General features: G+C 47.2%; 1 protein-coding gene across 1 annotated transcript in view; it reads left to right on the plus strand.

The window, feature by feature from the left end:
- Positions 1-18,387, plus strand: part of TAOK1 (TAO kinase 1) — a 422,716-nt gene that overhangs the window by 131,322 nt on the left and 273,007 nt on the right. Inside the window, exon 2 of the mRNA XM_029611182.1 lies at positions 393-612. Within this exon, the coding sequence (XP_029467042.1) occupies positions 481-612 (132 nt within the window). The 5' untranslated portion in view covers positions 393-480. The remainder of the gene's footprint in view (positions 1-392; positions 613-18,387) is intronic.

Consider the following 18,387-nt stretch of genomic DNA (forward strand, 5'->3'; position numbering starts at 1 on the left):
TTTATTATGGGTATATATATAGTCAAGAACTCTGTGCACACTTACTGCTTCCAGTTATAAAGTATTTTATATGAACAGTGAAATATTGTTACCTTATGATGCAACAATGTTGGAAAGGAGGCTTTTTTTTTTCCCTCATTACCATTTTGGTAATTCTGAAATGTAGGTTTGTTGAACATTGTGCACTTGTTTTCCCTCAAAATGTTGATAAAATATGACTGATTTGATACATTTCTCTTTTCATTTGACATAAATAGTACAAGAACACTGAAGAGAATTAAGTAAAACTGGTCTAGTTCATTTCCAGTATGAGCATGTAATAGCAGGAGCCACCTTGTACTGTGCTTTCTTTGTAGCATCATTGACTGTGTTCATCTTTTCCCTTCCAATAGTACATGCTGGAGAAGTCCCATTTATACAGATGAACCAAGGATTGAGACAGCATTGGAGACCCAGATAGGCGGCTAACTGCCTAGCAGGATGCCGTCAACCAGCCGAGCGGGAAGTCTGAAGGATCCAGAAATAGCAGAACTCTTCTTCAGAGAAGATCCCGAGAAGCTTTTTACAGATCTCCGAGAGATTGGTCATGGGAGTTTCGGGGCAGTTTATTTTGTAAGTACAGTACCTTTAATGTCTGTTCTGTAGAATATTGATACATATTGATACATTCTGCATTGACACTATTATCAATGTTCTGAATTTTCCTTATTTGTGTATAGTAGTCTCATATAAATTAGTATGATTGCTTTGCATGAGAAATAAAGGTGAACAAAAAATAAGATGATACCTTTATATTAGATTAACTTAATACATATCTTGTCTAGCTTTTGAGAGCTAATAGGATGAGCAAAAGGATGAAATTACCAGAAAATAAAGTCTGACCTCTGTGGTGAGCAAATTAATGAAATCGCTACTAAAACAGAGAATAGTGCAGTATCTGGAATCCAATGGATTGCATTATCTGAGGCAGCAAGGTAAATCTTGTGAGATGAATTTGATCAATTTCTTTAATTGGGTGAAGTGTACTTGTATTTCAGTAAGGCCTTTGACACGGTTCTGCATAGGAGACATAAATAAATTGAGCACCTTTGGTATGGAACCTAGAGTAACTGACTGGGTTAGAAATTGGCTGAGTGGGAGGTGACAACAGATAGTGGTAAATGGAGAATTCTTGGAGGAGGGCGACATTACTAGTGGTGTACCTCATGGATCAGTCCTGAGAACGGTTCTTTTCAACATTTTTATGAGCAACATAGCAGAAGGATTGTCAGGAAAAGTTGTTTTTGCTGATACCAAAATCTGCAAATAGGGTAGACAATTTCAAGGAATGGCCTAGAGACTGGCAGCTAAGATTTAATGCTAAAAATACAGAGTAATGATTTAAACTGCAAAAACCCAAGGGAGAGGTACAGTATTGGAGGTGAAATTCTTCCAAGCACAAAAGAAGAGCAGGATCTGGGGATGATTTATCTGTTGATCTTAAGGTGGCAAAACAGGTAGGTAAAGTGATGGCAAAAGCCAGAAAAATGCTTGGCTGCATAGGGAGAGGAATAGTCAGCAGAAAAAGGGAGGTGATATTGCCCCTCTGTATTAGTTCCCTGTTGAGATCTCAATTGGAGACCGCACCTTCAAAAAGATATAAATCGGTTGGAATTGGTCCAGAGGATGGCTACTAAAATGGTCAGTGGTCTTCGTTCTGAAGTATATTGGGATAGTATTAAAGAAAACATATATATGTACCCTAGAGGAAAGGCGAGATAACAGAGATTTGATAGAGACATGCACAGGAGGTGAACCTCTTTCAAAGGAAAAGAGGTTCTCACAGGACAAGCAGGATGGTAGTCCTCACATATGGGTGACATCATCAGGATGGAGCCCAATCATGGAACATTTTTGTCAAAGTTTCTAGAACTTTGGCACCTACTGGGCATGCCTAGCACGGCACCAACCCTGCATGCAGCAGGGGTCCCCCTTCAGTCTCTTTTTTTCCGTGCTGCAGTAGCCACGCAGATTAAGGAGCTCTCTAGAGATTCCTGACAAGAATTTTCCTAACAGAACTTCTTAAATAATTTTCAAAAAATTCTACCCCATAGGGGTCCCCCTATCGATATCCATACTCTGCGGTCGAAAGGTAAGGTTTTACCTTCGTTTGCGGTCGATTCCTGTCGTGTTTTCCCTTTGGGGCCTACTGGCCATCGACCGCACCGCGGCTACATTTTTGTTGAGGCCATGGCGTCGGGTTTTCGTCGGTGCCCCGATTGTCCTCTGACAATGTCCATCACAGACCTGCATAGAGTTTGTGTATTGTGCTTGGGGTCCGACCATGATACCCTAACGTGCACCAAATGTGTCCAAATGACGCCGAAGGGCCGTAAGGCCCACTTAGAAAAGATGAACCTAGAAGATGTGGTAGGCCCGATTGATAAACTGAAGAGTAGTAAATCACCTGGACCGGATGGTATTACACCCCAGGGTTCTGAAGGAACTCAAAAATGAAATTTCAGACCTATTAGTAAAAATTTGTAACCTATCATTAAAATCATCCATTGTACCTGAAGACCGGAGGATAGCTAATGTAATCCCAATATTTAAAAAGGGCTCCAGGGGAGATCCGGGAAACTACAGACCGGTTAGCCTGACTTCAGTGCCAGGAAAAATAGTGAAAAGTGTTCTAAGCATCAAAATCACAGAACATATGGAAAGACATGGTTTAATGGAACAAAGTCAGCATGGCTTTACCCAAGGCAAGTCTTTCCTCACAAATCTGCTTCACTTTTTTGAAGGAATTAATAAACATGTGGATAAAGGTGAACCATAGATGTAGTGTACTTGGATTTTCAGAAGGCGTTTAATAAAATTCCTCATGAGAGGCTTCTACGAAAAGTAAAAAGTCACGGTATAGGTGGCGATGTCCTTTCGTGGATTACAAACTGGCTAAAAGACAGGAAACAGAGAGTAGGATTAAATGGACAATTTTCTCAGTGGAAGGGAGTGGGCAGTGGAGTGCCTCAGGATCTGTATTGGGACCCTTAATTTTCAATAAATTTATAAATGATCTGGAAAGAAATACGACGAGTGAGGTAATCAAATTTGCAGATGATACAAAATTGTTCAGAGTAGTTAAATCACAAGCAGATTGTGATAAATTGCAGGAAGACCTTGTGAGACTGGAAAATTGGGCATCCAAATGGCAGATGAAATTTAATGTGGATAAGTGCAAGGTGATGCATATAGGGAAAAATAACCCATGCTGTAGTTACACAATGTTAGGTTCCATATTAGGTGCTACCACCCAAGAAAGAGATCTAGGCGTCATAGTGGATAAAACATTGAAATCGTCAGTTCAGTGTGCTGCGGCAGTCAAAAAAGCAAAGAGAATATTGGGAATTATTAGGAAGGGAATGGTGAATAAAACGGAAAATGTCATAATGCCTCTGTATTGCTCCATGTTGAGACCCCACCTTGAATACTGTGTACAGTTCTGATCGCTGCATCTCAAAAAAGATATAATTGCGATAGAGAAGGGTGACCAAAACGATAAGGGGAATGGAACAGCTCCCCTATGAAGAAAGACTAAAGAGGTTAGGACATTCAGCTTGGAGAGGAGACAGCTGAGGGGGGATATGATAGAGGTGTTTAAAATCATAAGAGTTCTAGAATGGGTAGATGTGAATTGGTTATTTAGTCTTTCAGATAATGGAAAGACTAGGGGGCACTCCATGAAGTTAGCATGTGGCACATGTAAAACTAATAGGAGAAAGTTCTTCTTCTCTCATCGCACAATTAAACTCTGGAATTTGTTGCCAGAGGATTTGGTTAGTGCAGTTAGTATAGCTGTGTTTAAAAATGGATTGGATAAGTTCTTGGAGGAGAAGTCCATTACCTGCTATTAATTAGGTTGACTTAGAAAATAGCCACTGCTATTACTAGCAACGGTAACATGAAATAGGCTTAGTTTTTGGGTACTTGCCAGGTTCTTATGGTCTGGATTGGCCACTGTTGGAAACAGGATGCTGGGCTTGATGGACCCTTAGTCTGACCCAGTATGGCATGTTCTTATGGAGTTTCTTTTTCATTCAAAACCCCTGACTCCATTGACCGCTTCGACTTTGTCCGAGCCGGTGCCATCGACCTCTCGCCAGCAGCGGGACACCGGTACTGCCCAACCGGCATTGACTACCTCAAAGGTGTCTACTTCTTCCTCATCGCCTCAGGAGAAGGGCCGAGGAGAACATCATGAAAAGCGTCGACACCGACAGCGGAAGGCTCAGTCCGCTGATCCAGGCAAGCCCTTGGCATCGGATTCGACAGAGCCACCGACAAAGAAATCCCATCCAGAGAAGGCTCCATCCTCCTCTGTGACCAGGTCACCGAGGCGTTCCCCACCTTCATCGGTGCAGGGAGCCGTCACTCCACTTTTACCGGTGGACCCTCCGGCTACGCCTCTATTGCCTCCTATTCCGGAGCTGGGGTTACATGCCCCAGGCTTCCGTGAGGAATTGGATCTGATGATCCAAGAGGCCATCGGTAAGGCACTTCAGGGCTTCCAACTTCCATTGGCACAGACACCGATGCCAGCCCCAGTCATCGATCCGATTCCCACGGTGCTTGCACCGCTGCTAGGCAGACTGGATGTGCTGATTGGTGCTCTTCCACCGGTGGAACCGAGAGTACCGGTATGTCCACCGCCTTCTATACCGATACCTTTGTCATCAGAAGATGAGGAAACACAGATACCCATACCGCTGTCTGGAATCTTGCCACAGACTCACCCGTTGATGTCGCCGGTTCCATCGGTGCCTTTACTGCCATCGGTACCGCATCGGCCTTCATTGATGCTGTCTGTGCCACCATCGATGCCTAGGCCTCATCCTTCTGGATTAACACCATTTCTTCCCTCTGGTGATCCTATGGGATCTGGGGATCAACCTTACGATCCTTGGACCGATGACTCTTCCCAGGATTCTAATGATTTGCCTTCAGAGCCCTCTCCCCCTGAGGAAAGATGACGCTCTCCTCCAGAGGATCTCTCCTTTATTAATTTCATAAAGGAAATGTCTGAAATGATTCCATTTCAGCTTCAGACAGAAGAGAACTTGAGGCACAAGATGCTGGAAGTACTCCAGTTTCATGATGCCCCAAAGGAAATCATGTCTGTTCCTATTCATGAAATCCTAATTGACCTGCTGAAAAGGAATTGGGAGCACCCAGGCTCGGTACCACCTGTCAACCGAGAGACAAATGCCACCTACCTTGTCCAGACAGCCCCTGGCTTTCAAAGAACACAGCTGGATCACCATTCTGTGGTTGTGGAGTCAACCCAGAAGAAGGCACGATGTTCTAAACCTCATTCCTCCATACCTCCAGGGAAAGATAGAGGTCCCTGGATGCTTTTGGTAGGCGGGTCTTCCATGGCTCAAAGCTCATTTCTCACATTGCTTCCTACCAGTTATACATGACCCAGTATAACAGGGACCTGTTCAAGAAGATCCAAGATTTCTCTTACCAGAACAATTCCAGGATCCACTCTGCTCTGGCTCAAAAAGGCCTAGATGCTGGCAAGCATGAGGTCTGCGCTGCCTCTGATATTTTTGACACTGCCTCCAGAGTGTCTGCAGCGGGGATTAGTGCAAGAAGGTGGGCCTGGCTGAAGCCCTCAGACCTACGACCAGAAGTGCAGGACCGGTTAGCAGATCTACTCTGTGCTGGAGATAATCTCTTCGGGGACAAAATCCAGGAAACAGTGGCACAGCTAAAGGACCACCATGAAACGCTGCGCCAGCTTTCCTCAGTACCCTCTGATTTCCCGTCCACTTCTAAGAAGACTTTCTGAAGGGACTCTAAGCGACCGTCTTTCAAGCCACGGAGATATTATCCTCCTGCCGCTCGAGGTCGTCTTTCCAGGCCTTACCAGAAGGGTCAGCCCAGGCAAGCCGAACCTCAGAAGACCCAGCCAGCCCCTCAACCGGGCCCAGCTAGCCCCTCAACTGGGCCCAGCTGCTGGATTTTGACTCCTCGCTGGAGAGCACAAGCCAACCTCCTCTACCGTCCATACCAGTCGGCGGTTGACTGTGCCATTTCACCAACATATGGCATACGATCACTTCAGACCAGTGGGTACTTGCTGTACTGACCCAAGGCTACCACCTCAACTTTCTATCGGTACCAGCAGACTCCCCACCTTGGCCGATGTGGGGTTCATCCGACCACTCCTCTTCTGGAAGAGGAGGTATCAACCCTCCTGAAATCCCGGGCAATAGAACCAGTGCCCCTCTTGCAGCAAGGGCAGGGGTTCTATTCCAGGTATTTCCCCATCCCAAAAAAGTCGGGCGGCATTTGTCCAATACTGGACCTGCCTGCTTTAAACAAATATCTACAGAGGGAGAAGTTCAGGATGGTGACCTTGGGTTCTCTACTGCCTCTTCTACAAAGAGGAGATTAGCTTTGCTCTCTAGACCTTCAGGACCCGTATACACACATCCCGATCACTCCGTCCCACCGCAAATTCCTTAGTTTCCTGGTCGGCCCCCGGCATTTTCAGTACAGAGTACTGCCGTTGGGCCTATCATCCGCTCCTCAAGTCTTCACTAAGTGCCTCGTAGTCGTAGTGGCCTACCTGAGATGTCAGGGCATACATGTCTACCCTTATCGCGACGATTGGTTGATAAGAACTTCGACTCAGACGGGTGCATTAGCCTCCTTACGTCTCACTATCCATACGTTGCTGTCTCTCGGGTTCCTGATCAACTATCCCAAGTCCAGCCTAGTTCCATCTCGAACCCTATCCTACATAGGAGCCGACCTGGACACCATGCAGGCAAGAGCATTCCTCCCTCAGGACCGAACTCGTACTCTCATATCCCTTGCACAATGCCTACAGAATCGGCATTATTCGACAGCTTGTCATTTTCTCATTTTGCTGGGTCACATGGCATCTGCTGTACATGTCACTCCAATGACACGCCTCGCCATGAGTCATGCAGTGGACTCTAAAGTCCCAGTGTTCTCAGGCTTACCAGCCAATGTCCAGCATTGTCCACGTTACCAAGCAGCTCCGCCTGTTGCTGGCCTGGTGGATGCAGTTCTCCAACCTCCTTCAAGGCTTTCCCTTTCAGGTTCCAGAGCCTCAAATTGTCCTAACGACAGACTCCTCCAATCTAGGTTGGGGTGCTCATGTCAGCGACCTATAGACTCAGGGTCCCTGGTCTCCAGAGGAAGCCAAACAGATAAATTTCTTGGAACTTCGAGCGATCAGATATGCCCTCAGAGTCTTTCAGGATTGCCTCTCAAACAAGACCATCCTGATTCACACCGACACCCAGATAGCGATGTGGTACATCAACAAGCAAGGGGGAATGGGCTCCTACCTTCTGTGTCAGGAAGCTGCACAGATATGGGCGTGGGCTCTTTCCCACTCAATGTACCTCAGAGCGACCTACTTGGCGGGCATGGACAATGTTCTGGCAGACAGGTTGAGTCGGATCTTCCATCCGCACAAATGGTCTCTCAACCCCACAGTAGCGGACACAATATTCCAGCTTTGGGGGTATCCACACGTAGACCTCTTTGCTTCCATCCACAACCACAAAGTAGAGAACTTTTGCTCCCTCACTCGCAGCCGCAACTCACAGCCGAGGGACGCTTTCGCCCTCTCGTGGTCCAGCGGTTTCCTCTATGCATACCCCCCACTTCCACTCATATCAAAGACTCTCGTGAAGTTACGAAGGGACAAGGGCTTAATGATTCTGATAGCCCCTCACTGGCCATGCCAAGTCTGGTTCCCAGTTCTCGAGGATCTATCAGTTCGCCAGCGCATCCCTCTAGGGAAAGATCCGCTTCTGATAACTCAGAGCAATGGGTGTCTGCGCCACCCCAATCTCCAGGCCTTGTCGTTGACGGCCTGGATGTTAAAAGGTTTATACTTCAACCCTTTAACCTTTCGGAGTCAGTATCCTGAGTCCTGGTAGCTTCATGAAAGCCTTCCACGGGACGCTCTTATCTTTCCAAGTGGAAAAGGTCTACGATCTGGTGCATGTTTGTCCATGGACCCCTTCATTTGTTCCACTGCGAAGTTTCTGGACTATCTCTGTCATCTGTCAGAATCAGGTCTGAAAACTTCCTCTATAAGAGTGCATGTCAGTGTGGTAGCCACCTTCCACAACGGAATAGGAGATGTCTCTATTTCAACACAGCCCTTAGTCACACGCTTGATGAGAGGTTTGCTCCACCTGAAACCTCCATTGCGCCTTCCAGCTCCTGCTTGGGACCTTAACATGGTCTTAGGGCGGCTCATGAAACCTCCGTTTGAGCTTCTCCAATCCTGTGAGCTCCGCTATCTCACCTGGAAAGTAATTTTTCTTCTCGCTATAACTTCTGCTCATAGAGTTAGTGAGTTACAGGCATTAGTCACCTTACCCGCCTTACACTAAAATTCTACATGACAGAGTGGACCTCCTACACACCCTAAGTTTTTACCAAAGGTAGTGTCAGAATTTCATCTTAATGAATCCATCATCTTACCTACTTTCTTCCCAAGGCCCTATTCAAACCCAGGAGAAAAGGCTGTACCTTCCCTGGACTGCAAACATGCCCTAGCCTTTTATCTAGAGCGCACGTCAGCCCACAGAAAGTCCACTCAATTATTTGTTTCTTTCGATAACATCAAACTGGGAAATCCAGTGGGGAAACAGACCCTTTCCTCCTGGTTGGTGGACTGTATCTCTTTTTGCTACCAGCAAGCAGGCATTCCGCTACAAGACCGTGTGAAAGCACACTGTTAGGGCCGTGGCAACCTCAGTGGCTCACCTTCGGTCGGTGCCACTTGTTGATATTTGTAAGGCTGCGACCTGGAGCTCTCTCCATACCTTCGCAGCCCATTATTGCTTAGATAAGACTGGCCAGCAAGATTCTGGTTTTGTCCAGTCTGTTCTATGCAGCTTATTCTCAGCTTAAATACCCAACATCCTACCAGCGGACCCGTTCAGGGTTTTCAGGATGCCCTCCTACCCAAATTCACCCCTGTTCTTGTGCCTGTTGCATGTCTTTGGGTGCATTTGGTGCATTGCTCGGGCATCCTCAGCTCGCTATTCACCCATGTGTGAAGACTACCATTCTGCTTATACTGTGAGAAAGCAGAGTTGCTTACCTGTAACAGGTGTTCTCACAGGACAGAAGGATGTTAGTCCTCATGAAACCCACCCACCACCCCATGGAGTTGGGTTCGCTTGCGATTTATTATTTTATTTTTCGCACGTACTTTTGCTATACACGAGACTGAAGGGGGACCCCTGCTGGATGCAGGGTTGGTGCCGTGCTGGGCATGCCCAGTAGGTGCCAGTCAAAGTTCTAGAAACTATGACAAAAGTGTTCCATGATTGGGCTCCATCCTGATGATGTCACCCATATGTGAGGACTAACATCCTGCTGTCCTGTGAGAACATCTGTTACAGGTAAGCAACTCTGCTCTCTAGAACCAGGGTGAAAGGGGATAGACTCAGGAAATATTTCTTTAGACAGAGTAGTGGATGCATAGAATGGCCTCCCAGTGGAGGTGGCAGAGATGAAAATGGTATCTGAATTCAAGAAAATATGGGCTTAATACAGGAGATTTCTGAGGGAGTGATGGGAGTTGTTATATAAATTGAACAGATGGTCCATATGGTATTTTTCTGCTGTCATGTGTTTGAGTTTCTAAAGGCCTGCCGATGATGGGGTTAAAGGGATGGGAGGGAGTGAGGTGGATTTAGATGATCAGCAGGTGACAGACTGTATACTTTTGTTGCTCTGAGTGAGATAAGAAACTTCAGTCTTTAAGTCCTTTCTTGTCCATTCCAAAGTGCCTGATTATTTTAACTTCAAAAATGTTATGCTCCTGCATTGTGTTGTTTCCTTTAATTATCCTGATCATAAGGTCATTGATACAGTGGTCTGATTTCGAAAGTGCTCCTTCTTAGCGGTGTCATGTCATCTCTATAGTGTTTGATTTTTTTGTCTGTGAGTTGATTCTGGAATTGAGAAAAAAGGATTTAACATAGACCTATTATGAGCCATAAAATGATACTACTTGTCACCACTTGATCACCCATCAACCCTGTTTACCACCTCTGCTACAGCTCCCCTTCCCCTTCTCACTATCATTGGAAGGTCTTTTATGATTCACTTCTGTTTTCATCTTTTGTTCATTCTGTTTTGACCTGAGAAAAGGGAGTATTAGCTCTCAAAAGCTAGTCGAGAAAAATATTAAGTTAGTCTAATATAAAGGTATAGCCTTATTTATTTTTGATGTTTTTGTTACCCTTTATTTCCATTCTGGATGGAATACCGTATGCCCTATATAAACAGAAAAATCTGCTGAAACACCAATAAATGTCAGATTTATAGAAGCATTTTAACTGTTGTGTAGTAAAATAAGAAAAGTTGATTTCCCTTATCTGGCCTAAAATTTTTTATTGCCTGATTTAATATAGTGATTAGTGAGAATCCATGATATTAGAAGACAGAAGTTGAAAGTACTGTATTTTTCTCTCCATAAGACGCACCTGTGACATAGTAAGGGCAAAGGGCTCTCTGCGCCATTTTGATTACTGGCAGCCGACGGCCCAAGTGCAGGAGATCGCTCCCGGACCGCTCCTGGACCCCCGCTGGACCACCAGGGACTTTTGGCAGATCTTGAGGGGGGGAGGGTGGGGGGGTTGTAGTTCTTCTTTTTTTTTTTTTAATATTCGCTCCATAAGAAGCACAGACATTTTCCCCCCACTTTTGGGGGGGAAAAGTGTGTCTTATGGAGCGAAAAATACAGTACTTTTTATTTATTTTGTTTTTAAGAAATGAATAGCTTTGGATTCTAATCACTAAGGATTATTAACAAAAATGTAGAATGAGAGATGCTTCGCTGAATACAGATTGCAGTAAAAGCATTCACAAGTCTTTATATTCGGTTTGCATGTAAAGGGGATTAAATAGTCTCTGTAAACAGTGGAGTTGCCTCAAGGATCTGTACTTGGACCGGTGCTTTTTAATATATTTATAAATGATCTGGAAAGCGATATGAAGAGTGAGGTGATCAAATTTACAGATGACAAAAAATTATTAAATAACAAGCAGATTGTGATAAATTATAGAAGGACCTTGCGAAATTGGAAGATTGGGCGTCCATATGGCAGATGAGATATAATGTGGACAAGTGCAAGGTGATACATATAAGGAAAAATAACCCATGCTGTAGTTACACGATGTTAGGTTCCATATTAGGTGTAACCACCCAGGAAAAAGATCTGGGCGTCATAGCTGATACATTGAAATCTTTGAGTTAGTGTGCTATGGTGGTCAAAAAGCAAACAGAATGTTCCCTGTACGTACCCGGATCAGTCCAGACTCCTGAGTTTGCCCCCCCCCCCCCCCCCCCCCCAGCAGATGGAGACAAGTTTACCAAACAAACTCCACCTCATATAGGCTGGTGCCACCTACAGTCTGGCAGTATTCTTCTGTCTCCAGCAGGTGGAGGATGTGCCAAACCTACACTCTGGTGGGGCCTAGCCTAGGGTTTTAGATAGGGTTAGGCAAAATTTAAGCAAAGTTTAAACAAAATTCACAAAAATAAATAAATAAAGTTTGACACAAATTAATTGGAGACCGACCGCAGTGTGTTCTTGCAGGTCAAGGTCTCTTGTCTCCTGGGGGGTTGCGAGGTCCTGAGGGGATCATCCTCCCTGGTTACAGAGGCGCTGGGTGTTGGGGTTGAGGACCCGTTTTTCCAACCCACCCTACCACTGGGGGTGTTATCGGGGAGCCTGGCTCACTCCCCCCAGTGGATTCAGGACCCGAGGCGGCTGGACAGGCACTTTTTTGTTTTTTAAGAGTTATTTTTTATTTTCTTCTCATCATCTCCCGTTGCCCTTCTGTTCATGGGGGGGGGGGGGGGGGGAATTAGGCGCCGTTTCGCCGCGTTCTCGAGGGGTAGGTATTAAATTTGCCTGCCTGCCCGACCATGCCGTGTCTGGCCGCATGTCGGGCCTGCGGCGCGAGCGCGCCTATCGCACAACAGTCTCTGTACATCCTGCATCTCCAGGGGTGAAGGTGCCTCCGCGCTGCCGAAACGAGTGGTCCTGCAGGTACAGACGCTGATGGGAGCGTACGGGGAGCTGCCTGCCGCGATCCCTGGCCCGTTCCCGGGAAGTGCGGGAACGGGCGTTATTTTGGGTCCCTTGGAGTCAGCGGTCCCGGTAACGGCCGCCATTTTGTTTCCTTCGGGGGTAGGGGACGCGGTAGCGCAGGTAGTTTTGGGGGAGGAGGACCTTCCCCCGAGTTTGTTTCCTCAGCGCAGAGTCCCCAAGGGGGGCAGACCTGTGCCTAGTGGCAGAGTGAATATTGATGATCCGGCTGCTAAGGACACGGATGATACCTCTTCCGAGCCTTCCTTTTCATTAGATTTCGTCCTGCTTATGCATAAGGCCTTTAAGGCCCAGAGGGCGCATAAGAGAAGACCCCCTCCCCTGGAATCCCAGCCCCTTCCTCCAAAGTGGCCTCGGGGCCCTCCTAATGCAGGGGCCTCGACCGACCAGAGACCAAAGCCCTTAAGGACCCCAGTGCCTGACCCTGAGCCTTCTCAGATTCGGAGGACTCGGAAGACCCGGACGAATGGGAGTTACCTTCTCAGCCCCCACGGGGGGTGGAGGGAGAGACCGAGATGCAACAGGGCGGGCTCAGAAGGTTCCATGGGGCGGACGGGGATGATCCGAAGGTGGTCCGCCTGTTTCGCAGGGATGAGTTGGGACCTCTCATTCCGGCTATTTTGGGGGAACTAGGGATTCAGCTGCTGCAGGTGGAGTCGCGCCTAGGAGCTACGGACCCTGTGGTCCTGGGCCTACGGGGGCCACCTTCGTCCTTCCCTTTTCATTTTTCAGCCACGGATTTACTGTTTAAGGAGTGGGACACTCCGGATTTGGGTCTTAAAGTGGCGAAGGCGATGGACAAGTTATACCCCTTGCCTGAGGAGGCTTTGGAACTGTTGCAGGTTCCTACGGTGGGTGCAGCAGTGGCAGCTGTCACGAAGAAGACCACCATCCCGGTTACGGGGGACACGGCCCTTAAGGACCTGCAAGATTGTAAACTGGAAGTTCAGCTTTAAATGATTTTTGAAGTGTCTGCCCTAGGGATATGGGCAGCAATGTGTAGCAATTTTTCATTGAGAGCCGATCTCCACTGGGTTCAGCAGCTACTGGCTAATGACTCGTCACAGGAGGAAGCTCTTCAGGCGGGTCGCCTGGAGGCTGTCATTGCCTACAGCGCGGATGCTTTTTACGATTTGCTGCGCACATCGGCCAAGTCTATGGTGTCGGTAGTGTCCACCCGACGTCTGTTATGGTTAGGCCACTGAGCGGTGGATGTCTCTTCCAAGGCTCGCCTGGGTTCCCTGCTGTTTAAGGGTAAGCTTCTCTTCGGTAAGGAGCTTGAGGACCTGATTTAGTCCTTGGGCGAAAATAAAGTACATCGTCTGCCGGAGGATAAGCCGAAGTCGAGAGGAACTTTTTCTTCCAGGCCTCGGTTTCGCTGGGGAAGGAAGTCCTGGACTTCTCGGAGATCGGGTTCTTCCTTTTGTCACAATGCCAGCAGGCAGCAGTCCTATACTCCGTCCTTTCGTGGGTGGCGTTTCGGTAGACCTGGCTTCGGACAGAGTATACCGAGAGGAAAGACTTCGCAATGATGGGCAGCCGGCTCAGTCCTCGGTCCCAGTGGTGGGAGGCAGATTGACTCTGTACTTCGAGGAGTGGGCCAAAATCACGTCAGACCTGTGGGTCCTTTCAGTGATAAAACACGGTTAAGCGTTAGATTTTGCACGCAGGCCCCGCCCGCGATTCCTAGTTTCTCCCTGCGGTCAGGAGCCAAAACGGGCAGTGATACAAGAGACGCTACAGTGGCTTCTCGCCCTCGGAGCCATCAGGCCGGTACCATCGGGGGAGGTCCGGACGGGCCGGTACTCCATTTATTTCGTGGTACCCAAGAAGGAAGGAACATTTCGTCCTATTCTTGATCTCAAGTGGGTCAACAGATGCCTACGGATTCCCCGCTTCCGAATGGAAACTCTACGGTCCGTCATTGCGTCGGTGTAACGGGGGGAGTTTCTAGCCTCTCTGGATCTCACCGAAGCCTATCTGCACATCGCCATCCGTGCAGATCATGAACGGTATTTAAAGATTTTCGTATTGGGGCACCACTATCAGTTCCACGCTCTCCCGTTCGGGCTTGCTACTGCACCCAGGACATTCACCAAGGTCATGGTAGTGGTGGCGGCTTAGCTCCGCAAGGAGGGATACCTAGTACATCTGTATTTGGATGATTGGCTGATCAGTGCAAAGTCGGAATTGCGGTGCCAGGAGGCAATCACTCGTATGCTAAGGTTGCTAAAGTCTCTGGGTTGGGTAGTCAACCCGGCCAAAAGTCACCTGGTCCCCTCCCAGTCATTGGAGTTTTTGGGAGCTCTGTTCGATACTCGGCAGGGCACGGTGTCCCTCATGGAGGAGCGCTGAGTCAAACTTCAGCGGCAGGTAAGGACTCTGCTAGCCAATCCTTCTCCGATTGTTTGGGATTACTTACAGGTACTGGGTCCCAAGACTTCGACCCTGGAGTTGGTTCCTTGGGCCTTCGCTCATATGCGACCTTTGCAGTCAGCTTTACTCTCCCGCTGGAACCCTGTCTCAGAACAATTCCATATTCAGTTGCCTCTGACGGGTTCAGCTCGTTCCAGCCTGGCCTGGTGGCTCAACCCGGACAACTTAAGGCAGGGGAGTACCTCTGGTCATTCCAGATTGGACGGTGGTCACCATGGATTCCAGCCTATATGGTTGGGGAGCGGTTTGTCAGAGGACGTCCGTGCAGGGCAGGTGGTCCGCACAGGAGGCTCGGTGGTCTATAAATCAGCTAGAGACCAGAGCGATGAGGTTGGCACTGCAGGCATTCCTGCCGATTCTCCGTGGAAAGTCGGTACGCATTCTGTCTGACAATGCGACCACGGTGACATACATCAACCGTCAGGGAGGCACCAGAAGTCAACCAGTAGCATTGGAAGCTCGGTTGCTGATCGCTTGGGTGGAACAAAATCTGTTCAGCATAGTGGCCTCTCACATTGCTGGGATCGACAACGTTCGAGCGGACTACCTCAGTCGACATTACCTAGATCCCGGAGAATGGGAACTCGCAGACGAAGCCTTTCATCACATTTGTGCCCATTGGGCGACTTTTTGGAGCACCAAGGCGCCGCGATTCTTTGCCCATCGCAGGGAGCCGTGCACGGAGGGCATGGACGCGTTGGTTCTTCCCTGGCCGAAGGAAATACTACTGTATGTGTTTCCTCCTTGGCCACTCATCGGGCGAACTCTTCGCAGAATAGAAGTGCATCCGTCTGAGGTAATTCTCGTCTCTCCCGAGTGGCCGAGGTGTCCATGGTTCGTGGATCTGATCAATCTGGCTATCGACTGTCCTCTGAGGTTTCTGGATCTGCTGGACCTTCTCCACCAGGGTCCTGTTTATTTCGATCAGGTCAAATGCTTTTGTGTAGTGGCATGGCTTTTGAGAGGAAACGTTTGACATCCCAGAGGTATTCGGATGAGGTGGTATCTACCATGTTAAAGTCCCATAAGATTTCCACTTCCTTATCTTATGTCAGGGTCTGGAAGGTTTTTGATACTTGGTATCTCGCCAGGGGAGTTGTCTACCCAGATGGGAGTCTCAGAGGTCTTGAGCTTTCTTCAAGATGGTGTATCCAAAGGATTGTCCTGGAGTTCGTTACGAGTGCAGGTGGCCGCGATCGGTTCCTTGTGCGGTAACATCCGTGGACTAAGCCTGGCAGCGCACCAGGATGTCTCCCGTTTTTTACGCGGGATAAAGCATTTGAGACCTCCTGTACGGGATCCATGTCAGTCTTGGAATTTGAATTTGGACCTTAAAGCCTTGTGTTCGGCACCCTTTGAGCCTCTGCGTCGGGTGACTTTGAAAGATCTCACCTTGAAGGTTGTATTTTTTGGTGGTGATTGCCTGCACTCACCGACTGTCGGAGCTTCAAGCATTGTTGTGTAGGGAGCCCTTTTTGCGGATTTCTGATTCGTGCGTTTCCTTGCGTATGGTGCTATCATTTCTACCCAAAGTGGTGTCTTCTTTCCATTTGAATCAGTCAATGGAGCTGCCAGCTTTCTCTGAACACGACCGGTCAGACCCTGCTTATAAGAATTTAAAGAAGTTGGATGTTCGCCGAGCTTTGCTCCGCTACCTGGAACTTACCAATGAGTTCAGGGTGTCTGATCATCTGTTTGTACTCTGGCGTGGACCTCGTCGGGGTAATATGGCTTCCAAGACTACAATAGCTCGTTGGTTAAAGGAAACCATTAATTCGGTTTATTTGTTAAGTGGACGAACATTGCCGATGGGCCTTCGGGCGCACTCTACTCGATCTCAGGCTGCTTCCTGGGCAGAAAGTCATCAGGTGTCACTCAAGGAAATCTGTAGGGCGGCTATATTGAAGTCGCTTCACACCTTTGCTAAACATTACCGTTTGGATGTTCAGGCGCCTGGGACAGGGACGTTCGGATCTGAGGTACTGCATGCGGGCCTCTCCAGATCCCATCCCACGTAGATAACACTCTGGTACATCCCAGGAGTCTGGACTGATCTGGGTACATACAGGGAAAGGAAAATTAGTATCCTTACCTGATAATTTTTGTTCCTGTAGTACCACGGATCAGTCCAGAGTCCCGCCCTGAGTTGGGGTTTTATCAGTTTGGAGAGTCCCCGCTATTGTATTTCTGTCGCATTTATTGCAGATCGATTTTGTTGTTCGACAGCCCATGGGTTCTGATCCCAGCGGGGATTCCATGAACCAATTTTTCCAGTGGTTCGGTTACTGTATATAGTTAGTTGGGGTTTTTATAATCCATTCTGCTTTGACATTAAGTAATACTGCCAGACTGTAGGTGACACCAGGCTATATGAGGCAGAGTTTGTTTGGTAAACTTCTGTCTCCATCTGCTAGAGGGGGGGCCAAACCCAGGAGTCTGGTCTGATCCGTGGTACTACAGGAACGAAAATTATCAGGTAAGGATACTAATTTTCCTTTAGGAATTATTAGGAAGGGAATGGCAAATAAAATGGAGGATGTCATAATGCCTCTGTATCGCACCACGGTGAAACCGCACCTTGAATACTGTGTGCAGTTCTTGTTGCCGCATCTCAAAAAATATATAGTTGCACTGGAGAAAGTAAAGAAAAGGGTGACCAAAATGATAAAGGGCATGGTATGGCTTCCCTATGAGAAAAGGCTAAAGAGGTTAGGGCTGCTCAACTTGGAGAAGAGATGGCTGAGGGGTGATATGATAAAGGTCTATAAAATCATGAATTGATTATTTACTCTTTCAGATAATACAAGGACTAGGGGGCACTACATGAAGTTAGCAAGTAGCACATTTAAAACAAATCGAAGAAATTATTTTTCACAATGCACATTTAAGCTCTGGAATTAATTGTCATAGGGATGTAGTTAAAGTAGTTAGTGTAGGTTGGTTTAAAAAAAGGGTTGGATAAGTTCCTGGATGAGAAGTCCGTAAACTGCTATTAATAAACAGGGAATAGCCACTGCTTGTTGCAGGCAATAGTAGCATGGGATCTATTTAATATTTGCCAGGTACTTGTGAATTGGATTGGCCACTGTTGGAAACAGGGTACTGAAATTGATGGACCCTTAGTCTGACCCAGATGGCATATCTTATGTTCTTATGACACTCTTTGTCATAAATCAACTTACTGAAAATGTACTAATCTATGTAGAGTTAATTTCCTTCGAACGAAGATAAAAAGTGTTTCTTCAACATTCCTGCAGAAATATGGATGGAGCAGTGAGTCATTCATGTACTGCTTTGTCCTTAGTAAATTATATAGCCCCAGTTGTCATTGGTGGGAGTGGTTGTTGCTGAGGAGCTAAAGTTATCACCAGTTACCCCTGCATAAAGAAAGCAGCTTGACATGTCCCAGAGCAGCATATAATATTTATACTTATAGCTCAAGTCCCAAATTCATGTTCCATTAAACCAATAGCAGGCATAAATGTTCTCTTTATATGCAGAACTCTAACATTTCACAGAGTCTGATAAATCTGTACATTCATATTCAGTAATGGCATGGAGGTGGACAGTTGTAATTTTATGTGGTGCTGACAATCAGGCCGATACAGTAAAGCGCGGCTGCAGTTACCCCGTTTCTAACCCGCTGTGTACTCACAATTTTGCCGTGTAAGTCTAACCCGCGATTCTCTATCTGTTTTTACCGATCCTTACCGCTTCTTTAACTCGACGCGTATCCCTTTCCGCTCGCAGCATGTATATGTATGTAAACGATCCGATTAGC

The sequence above is a fragment of the Rhinatrema bivittatum genome, chromosome 8 (assembly GCF_901001135.1).
Source record: "Rhinatrema bivittatum chromosome 8, aRhiBiv1.1, whole genome shotgun sequence".
NCBI lineage: Eukaryota > Metazoa > Chordata > Amphibia > Gymnophiona > Rhinatrematidae > Rhinatrema > Rhinatrema bivittatum.